This window comes from Diplotaxodon limnothrissa, linkage group LG12 (assembly GCF_057381915.1).
Source record: "Diplotaxodon limnothrissa isolate DT_005_m linkage group LG12, D_limnothrissa_male_GT1.1, whole genome shotgun sequence".
Taxonomy (NCBI): Eukaryota; Metazoa; Chordata; class Actinopteri; order Cichliformes; family Cichlidae; genus Diplotaxodon; species Diplotaxodon limnothrissa.
In genome coordinates, this window is record NC_140607.1 from 4,724,035 (window position 1) to 4,745,610 (window position 21,576).

The 21,576-nt window shown below is 39.4% G+C and overlaps 1 protein-coding gene across 1 annotated transcript; it reads left to right on the top strand.

Moving 5' to 3' along the window:
- Nucleotides 1–489: 489 nt before the first annotated feature.
- On the top strand, nucleotides 490–12,401 carry ggt5a (gamma-glutamyltransferase 5a). The gene is made up of 12 exons (XM_085367823.1): nucleotides 490–854; nucleotides 6,411–6,538; nucleotides 6,613–6,720; nucleotides 8,313–8,490; nucleotides 8,579–8,739; nucleotides 8,968–9,114; nucleotides 9,249–9,379; nucleotides 10,030–10,214; nucleotides 10,319–10,410; nucleotides 11,794–11,900; nucleotides 12,067–12,177; nucleotides 12,264–12,401. The coding sequence occupies exons 1-12, from the start codon at nucleotides 493–495 to the stop codon at nucleotides 12,399–12,401; spliced, it is 1,848 nt and encodes a 615-aa protein (XP_085223949.1). The 5' UTR covers nucleotides 490–492.
- The last annotated feature ends 9,175 nt before the right edge of the window (nucleotides 12,402–21,576 follow it).

The window sequence follows — 21,576 nt, forward strand, 5'->3', positions numbered from 1 at the left end:
ATATATCTATATATATATATATATATATATATATATATATATATAAAACAAAACACAAACACACATAACATATAATATAATTGCAAGGAGGTATTTCTGTAGTCTATTGATTACTAGATAAGGGGTGGGATTAAATAAGCTTATGCTTCTTCCTGCTCCTTTTTGAACATGACAGTTATTTGTAGATGTGGTTGCTCGTTTTCCTTTTGTTTTGCTTTGTTTGTTTGTCTCTTTTTAATTCTATGTGTTTGTACTTTTTCAACATGTTCAAAATAAAGATTCAATCAATCAATCAATCAATCAATCAATCAATCAATCAATCAAACGTCGTAGCAGCTACCTCTGCTTACCACAAACACACTTCTCTGCCACGTTGTACCTGTCAGTACCCACACAGCGGATATATGTGCGCAATACGTGGTTCTGGGAAATCAGGCGGTTAACTGTCAGAGGAAGTGAATTACCGACGTTTATGCAGAGAAGAAAGCAGCGATGCCTGAATCAACCGAGCACGTTGAGGGAGGAAATATGTCTCCCATTTCCCCCCTCAACGAGGACACTGAGGACGAGGACGTTGGGGGGGCAAATACGACTCCTATGTGTCCCCCCAACGAGGACGTTAAGGACGAGGATGTTGAGAGCGCAAAAACGACTTGTACTTGCCCGCCCAAAGTTCACCCCCTATTAGTTGTAGGTGCAGTTTGTCTAATTGTAGGTGCTCTAGTAGTTGGTCTACCAGCTTTTATCCTTTATTTGAAGGGTAAAAGTGAGTGTGTCAAGGAACCCAGTGCTGATTGCCCTTTTTCAAAAGCTGCTGTGGCCGCAGACTCCGAGAAATGTTCACGGATTGGACGGTGAGTAACATTTTAAACTTCTGACACATTTTTGTTTTTCACATTACACATAATATTACGCACCAAATGCAAACTTTAGCGCTAAAAACATCTTTGAGAATTACGCATGTATAATATTTATAAAATGTTTACAGTTACACAACAAAATATACCTTAAAATATGCTAAGCAAAAATTTTAAAAAAGCATCAAGGTAACAGTTTGACTGTTTAATTTTTCAACCTTTCCAGACGGTTTTCTTTGTACCCACTGTTGTTTACGTGTGTGTGTGTGTGTGTGTGTGTGTGTGTGTGTGTGTGTGTGTGTGTGTGTTCAGATCCCATCATTAACTTCAAAGACCCGGATCTAAGACCTGTTTTGTTCCCAACTGAAAAATCAGTATTGTTACTGACATCATCTGTACTGACAACATAGAGGCATATAGGGAATGTGGAGCAGGGAAATTATTTTACTGCTATTGTTAAATAATTGTCATCATTACCATTGCATTAATAATATAATCTGGAGTTTATATTGCATTCAGGGGTTAAACAGTGTCTCTTTCAGAAAGACTGAGTTGCAGGCTGACAGGAAGTTGTATGCAGAAGTGAAAGCAGGAAGTTATTTTGAGCAGCAGGCTAAGACGAGGCTTTAACAATGTAACAGATAGCTTTAAGAAGGCTTTAAGGTTTTATGCATACAGGTATTAAATTAACTTTGTATTCCAGGTGCAGTTATATCTATTTTATACATATTGCATATCTGTGCTTATTTGAGTTGATGTTCAGGTTCTTTAAAGGTCTTAAGCTTCATCTAGTGAGAGTGTCTAGATGATCCATGCTGAGGGAAAACTAGAACATAGAAGGAATTGCAATACATGCTTACAAAACACTTATATATCAGATCATTTTATATTAAGGTTTTAGTAGAGGTTCTTGGTTAAAATATTTATTTAGTAGAAGACATACACATAGTCTCAGTGAGCTTCTGGTCTGGTAAAAGGTCAGAAGTGCAACAGGTGAATTGAGAAAGAGCATTTGAGGACGAGACACAGACAGTAGGTGAAGAGGTGACACAAAGAGCATGTGAGGTCAACACACACACACACACACACACATTAGTTAGAGAAGAGGTTACTCATGTCTGGCTGTAACTGCAAAAGTGTCTCGGTAAAAGAGGAACCGTTCCTTGTTGTCTCGGCAAGAAAGAGGAACAAGACAAGAACTGAAAGGTAGACAGGAAGGGCCAGCCATAAAAATAGAAGATGATGTTCTGTCTTAAAAGCCATGGTGGTGTTGATCTGATCTATGTATAAAATGTATCTGTGACGCATGAAGGGGCGTCAGTAAATCAAACCCTGATGCTATAAAATATCTGTTCATGCTTTGATTAAGTCGAGGACTACTGGCTGTCTGCGTACAGAGTGTCTTCCCACACGTGTGTTCATTAAAATCATTGTTTGACCAAGACCTTCTGGACCAAGAGTGGTTTGTACTCTCCCTCCTCAATTTTGAACCTTAACAGGAATAATATCAGTACAATATCAGGGTAAAGCGTGTAGACATGCTGGTCCAACATGTGGATATCACACTTTGCCTCTCCTAATTTAAACGCATACTTGTGTTGCAGTAAGCTGCAGTACCAACAGTGATATTTTATTTCAAGCCAACATGAAAAGAAATTTTTAAAGATTTTTTTGCTGCAGATTGTGAAGAACAATGCATACTATTCAGTCAGTTAAACACTGGAATGTATCTGGAGTGTATCTTATTCGAATGATTAGTGGCATATGGGGTGGCTGTAGCTTAGGTAGTAGAGCGGGTCACCTCTTAACCGGTTGTTGGTTCGATCCCAGTCTGCATGCCAAATATCCTTGGGCGAGATACTAACCCCAGGTTGCTCTCCCATGCATCCATCGGAGTGTGAATGGTTTGGATGGTAGTTAGGTAGCACTGAAAACCTGGGTGAATGAACAAGTTGTATAAAGCCCTTTGCTAGTAGAAAAGCCATTTACTATATTACGAAAACATTTACATGTAAATGCATATCAGCTAACTAGCATAACCCTTGGTATCAACTTGTTTAGGTCACAATTCTAGTATCAAGTCTTCCCAGTCCCCTAAAGAATATCAGCTTACATTCACCATTTTTCTGATTCTGTCATTTCTTTTTTTAATTACTCAGCTTTTTCTCGTGTAGCGTTCAATTCAGTTAATTTAAACCTTGTAATCTTCAGTCTTATTTAAGCTTTTTTTGCTACAACTTTTAATATTTTTCTCAGTTTTTTTGTTTGAAACAGTATGTAATAATTTACTTCCACTTTTTTTTATCTGCAAACACAATGCTACTGTCTTTTCTGCATTTTCTGCATACAAATTTTAACTTTCTCACTAATGTATAAGTCTTTGGATCAAAATAAAGTTGGTCCTCCTTATTCACCTAAATTCAGTGCAGGTTCAGTGCAATTACCAAAACCTAACACAGGATTAAATCCTTTCACTTTTAAACTGCTGTTTAAATTGCGTTTCTACTGAAACTGAGCGCTCAAAGTGCTTAGTTCCATCAGAGAGCTTTGTGGTCAGTTTCATCTGTCCAGCATCAAACCCTATGGAAAAAATCTTGTGTGTGATATTTGACATATTTAACTTGGTGGTTAAATACTGAAATGAGGACTCTTCTTTCTGTGATAGATGGTTAAATTGGAATTCATGCTCTTATTTCCTCCCACTTGGACGATTGCAACTGACTTTACACTGGTCTCAGTCAGTCCTCTCTGCCCTGTCTCCAGCTTGTCCACAGTCCTGATGCTAGGCTCCTCACAGACACCCGAAAAAGTGGATTTAGGATTTATACAATTTAAGACCCACCTGTTTGTCTGGAAATGATCACGTTAATTAAAAAAAAACAACTTTTTGTTTATCGAGTGTTTTTTTTCTTCCATTTTTATAGACAATAACATTTGAACATAAACAACAAAAGGAGGACCAACCAAACAAAAATAAATAAATCAGGGAGATTAGGCCATTTAGGTATAAGTTTGACATACACAAGGTTACAAGTTGAAAATTATGTACAACCTGGATACATATTATTACCAGAGATAATATAAAGGAATACCACAAGACTAGAGAGTAATTTCTCAGAAAGAAAATGTTTCCATTTCTTCAAGTATTGCTCACATTTTTCTGAGGACAGTCTCAAGGAGAAGGTTAGTCGCTCCATAACGTGAATTTCTTGTAGTATTTCTGTCCAGTCCGAAACAGTTGGAGGTTCCTTTTTCAACCACTTGTGTGTTATAGCTTTTTGGCTGACCACCTGAAATACCTGTAGCAGGTATCTGTCTTGTTTCTTCAGTCCAATTGGGATGTTGGCTAAGTAAAAGACACTGAAACTCCTCTCAAGATGTAACCCAGTTATCTGCTTGGTTCTTTAGACCACTTCTGTCCAGTAGGGGGCGATTTTAGGACATTCTCCAAAAATATGGAAGTGGCCTACTGAAGTTTATGGAGTTCTTTAATCTTAGGGGTGATTAAAAAAACCTCAGAGTTTTGTTTCCAGGTGAACTCTCTCCATGGATCGGAGCTTGAAGTAGTGGCTGTGGTTTTACATATTTTAGACCAATCTTCTTCAGATGGATTTATTCCAGCCTCTTTCTCCCATCTGAGTTTAATGTAGGTGGTAGACAGTTTCCTTTCTGTCTGTAGTATTGAGTAGGTCATAGAGATTTGTTTTGTCAGTTTCCCTTTACATGCATTTATAAATATTTGCACTAATGGCTATTTCTCCTTGGACACAATATCTGTATTAAAATTATGTCTTAATTGGAGATATCTAAAGAAGGTTGTAACTGTCTGACATTTGTTGAAAGGTATCAACACCTTATTGAGATGATATTTTTCAGTATGCGGTAATACCAAAGTTTCACCAATATTTAAACCTACTATCAGTTTTTGCGGGGGTGAATTTTGTGTCATATGCTGGCCAGTGTAGTATTCTTGCATCACTTTCTTTTTTTTCTGCTCTTGACGAAGGCGGTCGCACTTTTCTCCTCTCCTCCTCTCCCTTAGCTTCCCTGCTTAGCCTCTTATGTCCTTGTCTAGTCTCGTGTATTACTTTTCCCTGGAACACTCTCTCACAGTCTGTTCTCTAAAACCTAAAAGAGGAATTATGGATTTGATCAACTGGTCCCTAAATGCAATTGACACCCCTTTCTCAACAAGATGTTTGGGCTCGGGTGAGCCTGAGTGCTGAAGATATCTACCTATTCGGAACCATGGTAACAGGGTTCTGGCTGATCGGAGCTGGCTTGGCCCTGACTTATCGAAGGATTAAGAAAGCGGAATGGGCTGTTCAAACCCCCACAAGGCTGCCCGCTGGGATTGGAACGATGAGAGAGGCGTGAGTTTCTCAAAATGGGCTCATTGAGTCAGCACGGATAAGATCTTGGAGAGGCTGACGGCTGCTGTGAATACTCAGAATAAGATCTCTGACTGCAGACTGGATACATCTCGGAAGGGCTAGCTCAGAATAACATCTCTGGGCGCAAATTGGATGACATCTCGGGGAGGCTCACTGCCGTGAGTTCTCAGAATCGGCTCCTTGAGCACAAGAAATGGCAACATCACAGAACGCAAGTATGGTGAAGCTCGCGGCTCTCCAACGGGAGATTGAGAGACCAGTGTTGGACTGTAGAACTGCTTTGAAATTCATGTGAGCTGTTCGCACTAAAGTAAAAACCACCATCACTTCACGCGGATACCCCTTTGGCCCCAGCTGCAGTGGTCTCAAGGCTGGAGCTGAACAACACCCTGATAACGACTGTTGAGTCTGTTCTTTCCCATTCCATGCAAGGCCACCTGGGTTGGCTGGAAGACTGTTTACTTAGCTTGGCAGGGCGAAGGACACTGTCTCAGCTGAACTCTGGACACGCACACACATACATATACACTGATATGCACACACTCATCCCCCCTCCCTTTCCAAACGCCTTCGATGCTTATTCCCTTCCGATGCTGACGGGGATCAAGGAGACCAGCGCACAGGCTGCAGGCTGCAGGCTCGGATGTACTGTCTAATTCGGCTGTCTCTCACCCTTTACCCACTCCTGTTGCTTGTCATGTGTTTCTTTGGCGTATTAAGGGTTGTTTCATGATCTTTGTGCAGAGGTGTTTTTTTTCTGTTCTCAAACTGATCTCCCTGTTGGAGCTCAGTCTGGGGGGAGTTATTTTTTTTCTCCTTATCTTTCCTCATGTGGTGCATTTTCCATTGTTATACCTCTCTGACCTGTCTTTCCCATTTGATGTTTTGTGTAATGTATGTATGGTCGGAGGGTAAGATGACTCTGCCATTGCGTGCAATAGGTTGGTTAATTAGGTTAATTTGATTGTGGGACGTGATTGAGATTAAAATTCAGTGAACTGTGCGTCCCTAGCACATGCATCAACGAAGACAACACATCGTCGTGTTATTCAGTCATGGCAATTTAATTGTGGGACATTATAATTTTAATAAAGATTAAAATTTAATTGTGCACACATGATAACAATAACACTAAAGTGATAACAATGAACTGTTTCAGGGACATTCTTCAGAAAGGCGGCTCTGCAGTAGATGCTGCCATTGCTGCGCTGCTGTGCACCTCCATCATCAACCCACAGTGCGCAGGGATCGGAGGCGGGGTCATATTCACTGTGATGGACAGCTCTGGTAACAAAACACCCTCGCTCCTCTTTGCTCAGCCCTGCTGGGGAATAACATAATAATATGTCATCTTTTCAAAGGTAGAGTGAAAATCATCAACTCCAGAGAGACTGTCCCCAGAAATGTGAACTCTGACCTGCTTAAGTTGTGTCGTAAAACCACAGAGCAGACCACGGAGTGGCTACAAGGTGGGCTGTTTTTCTGCCATAATGCTAATATTTATAATGTTTTAGTCTAATCTGCTCTTGGACTCACCTTTATGCCACAGTTAATTTATTCTGTACAGGTGGCTGCTAATGCACACTGAGTCATTCCTCTTTCCTCAAGAAAGCAAAACAGAAATGATAAAAAAGAGAGCAAACCACTACAGAGGGTTTGGCCGTTGGCATTTATTAAAGACAGCGAGTCAGTTTCCTATATGACATCTGTCAGAGTAATCGAACATAAACACAATGAAACACATGCTAATTAGTTTCAGAAAAAGCCAGAGAGATTGGAGTAGTTAGATCTTTCTCCAAACAGGTCTTAACAGGTCTTTCTCCAAATCATGCACAAGATGTAACACAAAAATGTTAAAGCTGTAGTCAGTTATCTGTAGAGGTTTTTTTTTTTTAATTCAGCACTTTAGTCTGCAAGACAAACTCAAGATATGAAGGATCATACCTTTGTTTTATCACCTGAGAGGGTTCTTGTCATCAAAGAAGCGAAGGAAAGAGACAGCATGACAGGTATCTCGTTAAAATGTCATCCTCCTCCTCACCTCAAACCTCATCTACTGAACAAAAGTCAGGACTCTAACACACTAAGGAGTGCATAAGCATTATTATTTAATTACTGTAAACAGACTGGACAATCAGCGCTTCCAACTCCAGGCAGTCAACAAACCAGCTAAAGTACAACAGCTGGTGATAAGCTAACATTAAAGCTTTCTTGCCAGAATGCTGTCCCATCTTTCCCATTTTCTGGTCTTCAATTAATGTAAATTCCTCCCCAAGACCAATCTTAACTCTCCTCACAAGTCCATCTTTATCAGTCATTGTTTCTAATTTGGCTAATCTCCACTCGTTCCCTGGCAGATTATCTGTCTGTGGAGGTGAAGCTGGAAATGTTGTGAGATGCTAAAGTGGGGCCAGAGACACAGGCTGCTGTGGATGCACATGTCCCTGTCCCTTATGTTGCTGTCAGCAGAGTACAAATGACCTTCATGCATTACTCCCTGATTGTCTATAGTGTGTTGACTTTGAAGGGAAGCTGTGGATCCATATGTAGAATCAGCATAGTCTCTGTTAAGAAGTGTCTTTTGACAGCATTTGAGTATGGGATGGACAGCAATAAGAACTGGGAGTAGTTGGAGCAGTTCACTTGTGTCAGACATAAAAAAAATTAAGAAAATAGAAATTAGACATTAGAATATGTGTGAGAAAGATGAATCAAGGAAAGAAAGGGGGCTACAGACACCATTTATTTATGGGGCCCAGAGTTCTGTGCTACACTCCTGCACACAGGCTGCATAAACAGTAAGAAAAGTAAATATAAGATATGCTAAATGCTTCTTTGAGCCAGAAATAGTGTAAATATAGTGAAATAAACTAAAAGTAAGTGTAGGATGCAAAATGTTATTTATATGTATGTTAGTTAGTTTATATGTTAGTTATTTACACCAAATTATAACAGACATCATCTCAGATCATTAAAGGTCAGGACCTTACAGTTTACTTAAAACACGAGCAAATGTATGTGGGACTTTCCAGCACTGACTATCCATTATCTATCTAACCAGATAGCAGATGGATTGGGGTTCCTGGGGAAATTCGAGGTTATGAAGCAGCACACCGGCTTTATGGGAAGTTGCCGTGGGCCGACCTCTTTCAGCCGACCATCAAATTAGCCAGAGAAGGATTCCCTATTCCTTACTACCAAGGTCAACACATCCCACGCATTAATAATACGTCAATACGGTATGAAAAACACCCACAATGTGATTTCAAAAATACAAAGAGCAAACAATGAATGGTTCAGCTTTATTTCACTGTCTTTGTCTTTTAGGGAGTTATATTTAGATAAAAATGGGAACCTGCTTAAGACCGGTGATACTGTGAAATTTGAGAAACTGGCTGACACTTTGGAGACGATCGCAAACGAGGGACCAGATGTGTTTTACAACGGAACAATAGCAAAGAATTTAATCAGTGACATTCAGGATGCAGGTATTATCAGACGGGTTTCATCCTGCTCTCTTTCTGACCGTTTTCTATGTCTGCCAGGCACAATGATCTAATTACAAATTACAAAAATCTATTGGTTTTGGAAAACTCTAACATGATCCCTCACAGGCTACACTGTGATCTGTCTGGATCCATTCAAAGTCTTGATTATGAAATTCATTGTGTTCATTTTTGCTCAACAAAATCATTTGTTTCACTGGTTTTGCTCAGGAGGAAAACTCACACTGGAGGACTTGGCATTGTATCAAGCTAATGTGACTGATGCGTGGAATATTTCTTTGGAAGAGTACCGGATGTACTTCCCTCCGCCCCCTGCAGGGGGAGCCATACTCAGCCTCATCCTCAACATCATGAAAGGTTCCTGATTGTTGCTTCTAGCATGTAGAGTGTTTAATAAGGATCATTTTCTTATATGAAACAATCTTTACAAATGTGATACACTAAGAAATGATGTTTTAAATGAAATAAATAACAATTATTTATATTTTCAGGATACAAAATGAATTCAGAACCTAAGACGACTGATGAAAAGATTTTGTTTTATCACCGTTATATTGAAGCTTTAAAATTTGCCAATGGATTAAAGAAACATATCCGAGATCCAAACTTCAGCTCAGATAAAGTAAGTATCTCAAAATCCTACAGATTTGCACCTGCTTTATTGCATATAGTATGATTATATTTAAGTGACTAAATGGTTAAAAGGAGCAATACCACATCAGCCTCTGCTCTGCCTGAACCCACTGCTTCACCCCCGCCTGCAGCTCATCCACAAACCACATCCCACCACAGTCGGTTTATGCACACTGATAATGAGTTGTGGTCTGAAGTTTTGTTTTTTTGTTTTTGTTTTGTTTTTTGTAATATCTCTGAGCATTGCACAGTCGGACTTTGGGTTAATTTGCTGCGGTGAGATTGTGACTTTGTGTTAATGATCAGTTTATCAAGGGCATTTGCATATCACTACCAGTACTTACCCTCTTCTATAAGCTCTTATAGAAGCACTGAGGATGTACTTATTATTTTACTGCATAGAGTACTCTGAAAAAATGCTTTGTGTCTCAGCCTTTCCCAGTAACTCTGCATTTTTATTTCAGCACAATTCTGAGCAGTGATGTAACTTTTAAAACCTATAAGTATAAATAAATGTTTTTAAAGCAGATAAACCTAAATTACTTTTATATTTGTCTCAAAGTATTTTAGTATGTATTATTATTCATATTATGATTATTGTTAATTTTGTGTAATTCCGATGCTCTGTATTTCACACAGATGGCAAAGAATTTGACAGTGGATAGCTTTGCCAACCACATACGGAGCTTGATCAGCAGCGACAAGACTCATGATCCCCAGTATTACGGCAAAAACTCATATCTGGACAGCATCGGCACCACACATGTATCTGTGCTGGCTGAAGATGGATCTGCTGTGTCTGTCACCAGCAGCATCAATGATGAGTCCGTACCTGCATCATTCTGTTTCACTGTTAGAAACCAGCTGACTTTTCCACAACAGTGTCACAGGGTTTAGACCTAGTTCATTTAATGTTTACTCTTTACAGATTTGGGTCCAATGTCCTCTCTTCAAGCACTGGAATCATCCTCAACAACCACCTAAATGACTTCTGTGGTAGAGCTGATAACATCTTTCATGGTAAGGGATCAGCAGGATTCCTTCTAAATTTTATATTTAATAACAAATATTCTGGACCTCTGAGTTCTGATAGTACTAATTTGCAATTTTAATTCATCTTCTAAACTAATGTGTTAAGCGTGGTTAATATAACATATACTTGATAAATATGCATGTTTGTACATATTAGCGTGTCGCAACATAAGAAATTTGAAAGAAAATACAACAACACCTGGGGAAACTGCACACCATGAATTTTTAATCTAATAGTACCAAAAAAAGCACCACTGAGGAAATTTGCGGAGAAAATGTCATTTCATAATTCATTGTGGCGCATCATGTTTTGTTGATCATGAAAATGGTCAACAAAACTGCCAAACCAAAGCACATCAGGTAAATTTGAATTAAAATGGCATTTTTCATTTAATGTCATAGCCTGCTGAAATGTTTTGAATGTTTAAGAACAGGCACAGTTGAGCTCTGAGTGAACTTCTATAAACACAAATTACATAAACTCTCTAAATCTGTCCTCAGCTGGTCACAGCAGATGACTGCCCCTCTGTGAGCCTGTTGCTGTTGGAGGTTTCTTGCTGTTAAAAGGGAGTTTTTCCTTCCCACTGTCACCAAATAGGGGCTCATCTTATTGTTGGGTTTTGTCTCCATTGAAGTGGGTTAACCTTAGAGATGGGCCGATCTGATATTACGTATCGGTCCGATACTGACCTAAATTACTGAATCGGATATCGGAGAGAAATAAAAAATGTAATCCAATCCATTGAATATCACAAAAGCACCTCACAAAAATTGCGACATAGCGTAACCCAGCTTATAACCTTGTAGCACATCGGAGCAGTATGCGTCACGTGATAGAGTGGATGTAGCGTGCAGTACCGATCAGCAGTCTGGATGAGCAAAGTTTTGCCACAGGGCCAGGTAGGGCATGAACAGGGAGAGGGGGCACAAAGACATACTTTTCTTTCTTATTCTAATGTCTAGTTTAAAAAAAATTATCTGAATCTTACAACCAAAGTTTTCATCTGATGCAAAAATGTATAGAAATCCATTATTGTATATAGTAACTATTAAGCATCATGAGGTGGAGGGTGATTCCCTTTTATTATTTTTATTTCTTTTTTTTGTTGGGAATTGGTAACCCTATTAGTTTGGTTCTTTAAAATTGCTGCTAAGTACTTTTTAACATATCAGAATAGGGAGGATGGTGTAGGTTCATGTTTATTAGATTGATCAGTTTTGCTGAACTATGAAATATTTCGGGTGCAGTGCATTTTTTGCACACAGGTATAACAGAATGGCTTTAGCTTGATCTCATCATTCCGAGATTCATGGAGACATTTTGGACTGTAGTTTTGTCCTGCTATTCAAGGTCTTTGTTGTATTTCTCAGGGGAGCGGCCTCCCTCCAATATGGCCCCTTCTGTGCTGAAGTCTCCGTCGAAGACGCTGGTGATTGGAGGGTCTGGTGCTGAAATGATTCCACCGGCAGTGGCCTCGGTATGTATGCATGGTACACACACAAAGGTGCCATTATATATTAAATAAAATAAATTGATACGGACTGATGCCCGTCTTTGCTGCATCATAGCAACAAGATTCTTCGACCTAATTTATCCTGTAATCATCACATTCTCACCTCATAGATTTATTTTTTCTCTCCAAGGCGCTCATGAACCACCTTTGGTTTAGAAAGAGTCTTAAGGAGGCAATTGATACTCTGGTTGTTCTTGTAGACTCTAAAAGTGAAGTAAAACCTGAACCCAAGCTTGAAAAGGTAATTTATTCAATGTATTTAAATGATAAATTAATAAGTTCTACTTCTCTTGTTCCATCTGAGTCTCTCTCCTCTTTGCCCTGCAGGATGTAGTTGATGGTCTTGAAGCTAAGGGACATAAAATAGCAAAATTCTACAACACAGTTAACGCTGTGGAAAAGGCGGGCAGCTGTATCTCTGCATGGTCTGATGAAAGGAAAAAAGGCAAAGCAGCTGGTTACTGAGACCAAGAATCAGTGATGTTAGTTATAGAGTATGGTCTTAAGGTTATGATAGCAGAGCTGTTTGTTTTCATTTTTTCGAAATCTCTCAGTCAGAACATGGTGTATTATGTTTAAGTGCAAGCTAGCGAGCTAACTTCCTGCTAACTTCTAACTCTGTTAAATTTCATAAATTTAGACAGTTTGTAACTCTCAATGATGCCACAGTGATCGTTTGACTGTGGGACCCAGAAACAGTTAATGACATCAAACTTAAAGACCTGATAACTATTTCAAACTATTTACAGAACACCAATAGGAAAGGATGGTTTTGTTTTTTGTTTTTTAAATTTTTGCTGACAAGCAGAGGTGAAGTTTTTACTGTTTCTTCCCTCAGTAAACATAAACAACGATAGTATTCAGGAAAAAACATTAAATATATATTTATTTATCATGACTCTAGTTTTACATGGCCTATCAACACACTTTTAACACAAAAGTGAAGACTCAGGGTTGTCTTGGGTTGTTGCTATAGCATCTTAAATTGGTCATGTGATTGGTTTATTGTGGCTATTTTTCCTCAGCAAATCAGCAGCACTTTTGCGATTGTTTCGCCCTGAGGACAGCTTCAACTGTCTGAGTGTTGAAAAATAGTAACGCGTCCGCACCGCATTTTCTTGTTAGTAAGGGTAACTGCGTTGTAAAGACTGAATAGTAATTAGATTACTAGTTACTGATAAAAGTACTTTTAACGCCGTTATTCACGTCACTGCTTGTGTCTAAAAAAAAGTTTGTAATATTGAAAACATAATGTGATGATCAGATTATTTAAATCCCAAATTTAATGCAAAATAGTGCAAAGACAGCATTGTAAACTAGAATGTTTTTGAAAAATGTTAGGGATTTATATATCTGCCTCAATTTTATACGATCAATATGACGTTTTAAATATTTGTTCATCATAAATCATAGAATATAAAAAAACAAGGACACAGCTTTCAGGTTGAAATGTGAAGCCTATGACGATGTTTCTTCAACCTGCATCAGGCCAGCAGGAAGAGACTGACTGCAGAAATCTTTGGTTATATAAAAGATTGTTGGAAAATGAGCTACAGACTTCATGTTCCATTCCACCAGTAAACAATTCATATTTTCAAGTCTCATCAAATTTATGTTTACTTTGTAAATTTTAGCCCACTGAATTGTCCAGAAGTGAGAGAAAGTAAGGTCCACTTTATGGCAGCCCTAACTTATCTATCAATTGATTTGTAGTATAAACAAAACCAAAAACATTAGGAGTCCTACTACACAAGTGCAGTTACTAGGGATGGGTACCGGTGTCCGGTGGTCTGACATAAACGGTAGTAACCAGACTGAAAAGCAGCGCACATTTCGGTGCTTTATTTCGGTGCTTTTTTTTTCGATTCGAGCCAATCATTTTACGTTCCCAAGAATGGTAGGCGGGGCCAGGTACGTACGTTCTTTTAGAGCAGAGCTACAGATTAAAAATGCCCAAGACGAAGCGGTCAAAAGTCTGACTGTACTTCACAGCAAAATATGCAAACTCAGCAGCAACAAGTGCTTTAAGCTGATACTGTGATACTGTGCAAAGGAGGTAACACCTGGCGACGCATAGCGTTTTTTTAAAAGCCGAGAAATGCGCCGTATTTGATAGCTTGCTGCGAGACCTCACACCGTGCACATCTACTGCGGGTGGGTTGCCTGTTATCGGACCCGGAGCAATATCCCCCAAAAACCCGAAGAATGGAGTCTTGGCCCCTAGCCCTGCCAGTGTAGCAGAAATGATGACGGATGATGATGCAGCAGCAGCCGTTCTTCTCTGCGTGAGTAGCTTAATATTGTCCGTGTGTAATTTTCGTTGAGTAGGCTAACCACGTTATTACATTAATGCATGTAAGGTGAACTAGTATGGAACGCCAGGACTGCCATAATGAAATAATTAAATACACCATTAAATAATTAATTAAATTTGTCAATAATTAATTAAAATTGGAATTAATTAATTAAATAAATTGTTATGACACATGTAATTAATTAATTATTGACACATTTAATTAATTATTTATGTATTTCACATTTTAATTAATTATTGACACATTTAATTAATTATTTAATGATATATTTATTTATTTCATTTTGGCAGTCCTGGCGCCTGGCTCTCATCATGAAATAATTTTATCTGTCAGCCTCACCCATCAAACTCAGGGGGCGGGGTTAACGCTGCCCATGCAGCTTCTCTAACATTTGATTGGTTGCCGTGCAAAGTAAGTCAAAACAGGTCGATCCTAGATAATCGATTGCTTGTGTAGACTTGGGGCAGCCAGGTATCCCAGAATGCAGATCAAATCACAGGCAGCAATGGTGGTGGTGTAGTTTTTCTGTCACCAGCTACACTTTTAACAGTGTTTTAGCCGCGAATGTCGCGATGTATGTCTGGTCAGGTTGTCAACATAGAACATGTTTGCAAAAGTGCTCAGATGTTTTCAGAGATTTCACTAGCTCTGCTAACAATTAGCATGCAGAGCGCACCCAGGGGGTTACGTTAACCGGTTTGTTTACATATTCCACTCTCCGTGTTCCACATGTTGCATTCGCAGATTCTCATTTTCACCGAACGATCGTCTCTTTCCGCCTGGTCTTGTGTCTCTGTGCTTCTGTAACATAAAGAACGAGCTGACATTTTTCTTACGAAACCAGCGATCAGCTCAACAGACCCTCAGTTTACCTGCATGCATTCTCCTCCTCATCTGTCAGCTGTTTAACACCTGCTGCTAATTCAAGAAACACGCCTAGTTACCTGGTGATAGTCACAGTTTAACTGGGCAGCCGGTGCTCGATATAAAGCAATGTCAGCGCATTTTTCTGCACAAGATAAGTAAATATAGTGTTTTCCCCGAGCGCAGAGCTGCTGGAGCTTGTTTCCTTACAGAGCACTTTATAGGCGAGCCAGCTTTATCAGCGGCTGATGTCCAATCACCGGCACACAGCTTTGAAACCTCAGCTGAGTTTTAGCTCTCAGTGGTTAAACGCTGGACTTCATTCACTCAGGTTCTGTCTGTCGGGTCACGTTTACTTCGCTGTTTTATTTACAACTGAGCAAATCGGTTTGGCTGAGGTTAAAGTTTCTCATAACTACATAGTTTCACAGACGTTTAATGGTTCACTGGCACATGTGTTAGACTGAACTATCATCTAAATATCATCTGTTTTTTAATAGTTATTCAACTGTATTCTAAGCACCAGCTGTCTGTTAGAATGTGATTTTTTTTTCTCTCTCTGTTGGCAGAGGTATAAAAATGCGCAGGAAAATCTGACGTGCATGGCGAACTTCACCGACGATATTTAGGGAGGAATAAACACACATCAAACATAAATGAACCATTTGCCTGTCTCCATAATTGAGAGAATTTTCTCTTCTTATGTCAACACTCTCTCTCTCTTTTTTTCTTTTTTTTTGCTTTTTCGGTCATGTTATGTTTACCTGTCAAAGGCTTGTTACAAACTATGAAACACATCGTGCAGACTTCTGGATGTTAGAAGAAAACTAATACTGCTCATGAATGAGACTAAAGGCAGGAAGGTGTCCTTTAAAACTAAACATGTCAATAGGACCTCCCTATTTATATCATAGTTTATGATATAGCACGTGTATTTCAGTAATAGCCTGCTGATTTCAGTGTAGTGGTGACCAGTCACACAGCTCACATAGGGGTTATCTGTGATACTCCTTAACTATAATTTATCCAAGTTAACTTCAGTTAACCATTCAGACGGTTCTTTTGCAATGAAAAACATAAACACCCATGCTGCCGGTAGGTTTCCTCAGTGCCAGCTGTTAACATTATAGCTGCTTATGCAGTAACCATGGTAACCACGGACTCTGAGCGGCTGGATCGACGGAGGTCAGACGACAATTTTACATGTATGATCTTAAAACAGGACACAGCCACTATACGTGCTGGCCTCATATCAAATGTGAAGGCAGACTGAATCTATCTTTGAGGTTTGTTTATATCTAATCTTCCTTTTCAAACATTTAAACAGCAGCGAGTCTGCAGCTGAGGGAATACAAATTCAAATTGTCGGAACAGGTTTGCTCGTTTCTTGGATTCATTTGGTGATTTATTAAATGTATAACTGTTATTCTAATCTGCTGCTGAGTCTCTTACACTTTTCTTTATGCTGTATATTTTCACGTCTCTGGAATAGTTGGCAGTTAGATAGTCAGCTGAGAAACTTTGTGTTAACTCATGGAGCTGAGGATATCGTGGATATGCTGACCTCGCTGCGTGGTGTACAGAGCGAGGTCAGCATGATTAATATTCACTATAAAAATATTAGCCGAACATCATGAAGTCTGTATGTGTTTCATAGTGTCGAACAACCTTTGTACAGTTAAAGGCAGCAGTTACTACATGACGGAAACACCAACGTTATCTCTTTTATGCGTTTATACACAGGTCACACTGATTACTGAACAAAAACCCAAAGATCAGATGTTAAACAGATTTATTTGCTCTCTCTCCTCCTTAAACATGTTTTTAATGTTAGTTATAATTCAGAATTGGTGACTGAAACACGTAGGACACATAAGAACATCAGGAAATAAAACATCGATAAATATAACCTCAGTAAAAGAAGTCAGCGGGGGTTACTACAGCTGTGTACCGGGGCCTGCGCTTTGTCGGTGGGATTGCTTGCGAGGCGAGCGGGTCTATCCCACGCTTTGCCGTGAGACTGGGCAGACATCTCCGACATCATCGAAGCACTTTTGCAAAGAGGCTGTATCTTGACAAACCGACCAGACACATGAAGATTAAACCACTACATTCTCGGCTAAAAAAATATTAAAACGGTATTTGGTAACACACAAACAGGGTTTTTCAAAGCTCAGTTCTGTTAGCTTCCACATGCCGGTTGTGTGCTAGAAACAATGGCCACCAGGCCAAAGCAATGGTTTTGACTCGATCAGCGTTAACCCCGCCCCCTGAGTTTGATGGGTGAGGCTGACAGATAAAATTATTTCATGATGAGAGCCAGGCGCCAAGACTGCCAAAATGAAATAAATAAATATATCATTAAATAATTAATTAAATGTGTCAATAATTAATTAAATGTGTCAATAATTAATTAAAATGTGAAATACATAAATAATTAATTAAATGTGTCAATAATTAATTAATTACATGTGTCATAACTATTTATTTAATTAATTAATTCCAATTTTAATTAATTATTGACACATTTAATTAATTATTTAATGGTGTATTTAATTAATTCATTATGGCAGTCCTGGCGTTCCATAAACTAGCAAACATCATCATAGCTACATGCGGCTGTCTTCTTGTTTGATGGCAGATGCTCCCTTCACCCTGGCCAAAAAGGCTAAAATGACCAAAGAAAAAGTGGAAAACAGTTAAACATGAGAGGTTTTTGGACAAAGTTTGTGTTTTTTCCATTGTTTAAGCACTGCTTCCAGCCAAGAGTGATACCATATATGCCCCATAGCTGCAGAAAAGGCTAACATTGTTATCTTTTTACAAAAAACAGCTGAACATGAGAGGTTTTTGGACCAATTTTGTGTTCTCTATTCTTTAAGCACCGGTTTGAGCACCGTTTGAGCACCGGCACCGTTTCAAAAGTACCGATTTGGCACCGGTATCGGATAAAACCTAAACGATACCCATCCCTAGCAGTTACTGTTACTGGCATGTCAGTATCAACAAAGCTAGATCTCACACACTGTTAGAGCCAAATAGAAATGTCAGTTTTTTTATCTGAATATTCTAAGTCACATTTAAATGCTTTTCAATATTAGTTTTTTTTTTCCTTCAGTTTGCATATTAAGATTTTTTTGCACAGTTCATCCTGTTATTGTTTTGCTCTTATAAAGTGTAGGTAATTCTGCTGATGTGCTCAGGGTTAAAGTTAATCAGAAAAGGAGTTTGAAAAGCAACAGTTTTCTTTTTATAGCTGTTTAATGTGTTTTATTGACAGGAATAGATAACCCGGACTTGAACTGAAAATGTTTTATTTTCAAACTGACAGTTTTGTGTACAATAAATTCCTTTCTTCAGTGTTTAATGCCTGCCTTGTTTTCATTATTGGATTACATTTAAGCTGCCTTTTGGAAATCACGAGTCAGAAACTTTATGTTCTGCAGAAGAGACAGAAGCTTATAGAAAACAATTGCTTTCAAAACACACGGGTCATGTGACTGTGACAAAATCTGAAGTTTTGGTGCACTTCACCCCAGTTCCAACACGTGGCGTACCTGCTGCTTCAAGGTACTGCCAGGCGCCAGAATTCACATTTTTATCAACCGGAGTGATTTGTAATAAAGATTTGTTTTAGATAGTACCGCTTTAATTTATTAAATGTGCATGTGTAAAAGAAAACAATACCCTCTCTCTGACCTGGATTTAAAGTGTAATCAAATAAATATTATATAGATAAATATTCTACTCGAATAATTACTGGCATAGAGATGTGAGAAGGCAAGATACTGCTGGGTGAGCTCATATATGCACTTGTATAAGCAGAGAGAGAGTGGCACACAGAGCTGCAAACTCTTAAAAATATCTCATTAAAAATATCTTCCTCACTACAACCGTATATTCACATACTGTGATCAAAAAATAAAGCAGACCGAGCTCAAAACCAACTGTAAACCTGTGTGGCTATTATAGTAAATGTAGTAATGTTACCCAGAGATATATTTGAGGGCTCACTTGTGACCCATCCCATGTCCATCCAAGAGAGGTGGGTTAGTGCAGCTCGGACAAGCCATTGTATCTCTGCCCAGAAAGCCAGTTAGCGGCTAGCTGACTAAGCTATCAGAGTTAGCTCCAACGACGGACACAAGTTATAGCAAGGACTGCATGGGACATAACACTTTAGACAGGCGAGGCTGCTTGTGACATTATCCACCAAATTTCCCCTTGTGGGACAATTAAAGGATTATTCTATTCTATCCACTCTGCCATAGCCTGGTTATAGACTCAGCACCCGAGTGCCTTCATTGCTATGTATGGGTGACTTCAACCATGTCAGCTTTGACTATACTGCTAACTTTCACACAGGGAGAGAATTGTAGACCTACTGTATGCTAATGTTAAGGATGCATACAGTTCCTCCTTCGTCCCCCGACTGGTACGCCATGTCCCAGTGGCCCCCAGAATTACAGGCCTGTGACTTACACGTCATGAAGACACTGGAAAAATTCATCCAGCTCCAGCCTATTGTCATGCCACAACAGGATCCCCTTCAGTTCCCCCACCAGCCCCGCCTCGGAGCTGAGGACGCCATCATGTACCTGCTCAATCATGTCTACGCCCATCTGGACCAGCTCTCTACCCTCTACACCACAGACTTCATCCACTGCACAGAGACCTGCCATCTTCAGAAGTTTTCTGATGACTCTGTGGTGGTTGGATACATGGGTGATGAGAGTGAGGCTGTGAGTAAGTCCTTTGTCACATGGTGCAAGCAGAATCCTTTGCAGCTCAATGTGACAAAGACCAAAGAATTGATTGTAGGGGTCCTCAGGAAGCACAAACTGGACTCCAACCTGCTGCTGACCTTCTACTGCTCGTCTATTGAGAGCCAGCTGACATACTGCATCACAGCATGTTATGACAGTTGCACTAAGGTGGATAGAGGAGTAGTCAAGGCAACACATATGATGACCTGTGGCCCTTTCCCCTCCCTGATGGACATCTATTCCTTCTGCTGCCTCAACAGAGCAACAAACATCAAGGACAGCTCCCACCCTGGTTTTGACCTGTTCAACCTGCTTCCCTCAAGAAAGTGCTACAGGTGCATCGGCACAAAGACTGACAGACTCAAAAATAGTTTCTTCCCAAAAAGCTATAACCACCCAGAACTCACACGTTCACTGACTTCTTCTCTTTGGCTCTAACGGAGGCGGTTGCCTCATCTTATCTTTCCTGCTTGGTTTCTTATGTCCTTGTCTAGTTTTGTCTAACTTTAACCCTCAGAGAGTCTCTCAGTCATGTTCTATAAAACCTAAAGATGGGCTCTGAGTACCCAGACTGTTCTTATTGAACACAGATCATTGACGGACATTTAGATCTGCTCTAAAATTGGATGCAGCTCGATCGCACTAAACCCAAACAACCACCATTTCTCTCATCTAACTACCCAAGTTACTGCTAGAAGGACCTCAAGGCCGAGGGTGGCTGAAAACAACAAATTCTTCTCCCTTATAACGAGACTGTGTTATGGCTCTCTGCGCTACACCCTTCAAGGCGCAGAGAGCCTAAAAGGTTGGCTGTAGGACTGTTTACTTCTGCCCAACCGGGTGAAGGGACACTCTCTCAGCTGAACACAGGATACACATGCGCACACACACACGTATACAGACACAGACATACCCTCATCCCCCTCCTCCCTCCAAACACCTCAGATACTTGCCTCCAGCGCAGAGATGCTGCAGGACTGGATGCTGCTGTCTACACCGGGAAACTCTTACCACATACCCACCACATGGTTTTTTTGTTTTCTGTTCTCATACTGATCTCCTACTAGAAGCTCAGTCTGAGATAAGTTCTCTTTTTCTCTCCTCCATGGATATTTAAAAAAAAAATACTGTCCATATGTATATAGCGCAGCAGAAACTTATAATCATAAAACTGGATATTTATAATTGAGCTATTTGTACATATTACATCTATTTCTTATATTTTGTAAACTTTGTACTAAATTAAAAAACAACATATGCAGTCTGTTACTGTTCTCATTGTCTTGGAGCAACTGTAACCTTATAATTTCCTTAGGATTTGATAAAGTATTCTCATTCATTAGAATCAGAATTTAGATTTGAACATTTTTATTTTTATGTACAAATATTATTTTAATATTATTATTGTGTGTGAGGGTGAAAAGCCCAAAGTTTTGGAAGAGGCATACAGGCACTGTGGAAAAAGTAAAAATGTGTGTGAGTTCTCTAAAACCATTTTTGTGAACACTTTTCTAAGTACCGTATGTTTTAAAATGTGAAACATGATTTTATTGACATGATCATCAAAGAACATGATTTTTACAGGGAGTGCAGAATTATTAGGCAAATGAGTATTTTGTCCACATCATCCTCTTCATGCATGTTGTCTTACTCCAAGCTGTATAGGCTCGAAAGCCTACTACCAATTAAGCATAT

Coding starts and splice junctions, on each gene's coding strand:
- ggt5a (XM_085367823.1), top strand. CDS start 493: ATGCCTGAATCAACCGAGCACGTTGAGGGAGGAAATATGTCTCCCATT. Junction 855..6,410: donor AAATGTTCACGGATTGGACG/GTGAGTAACATT, acceptor GAACTGTTTCAG/GGACATTCTTCAGAAAGGCG. Junction 8,491..8,578: donor ATTAATAATACGTCAATACG/GTATGAAAAACA, acceptor TTTGTCTTTTAG/GGAGTTATATTTAGATAAAA.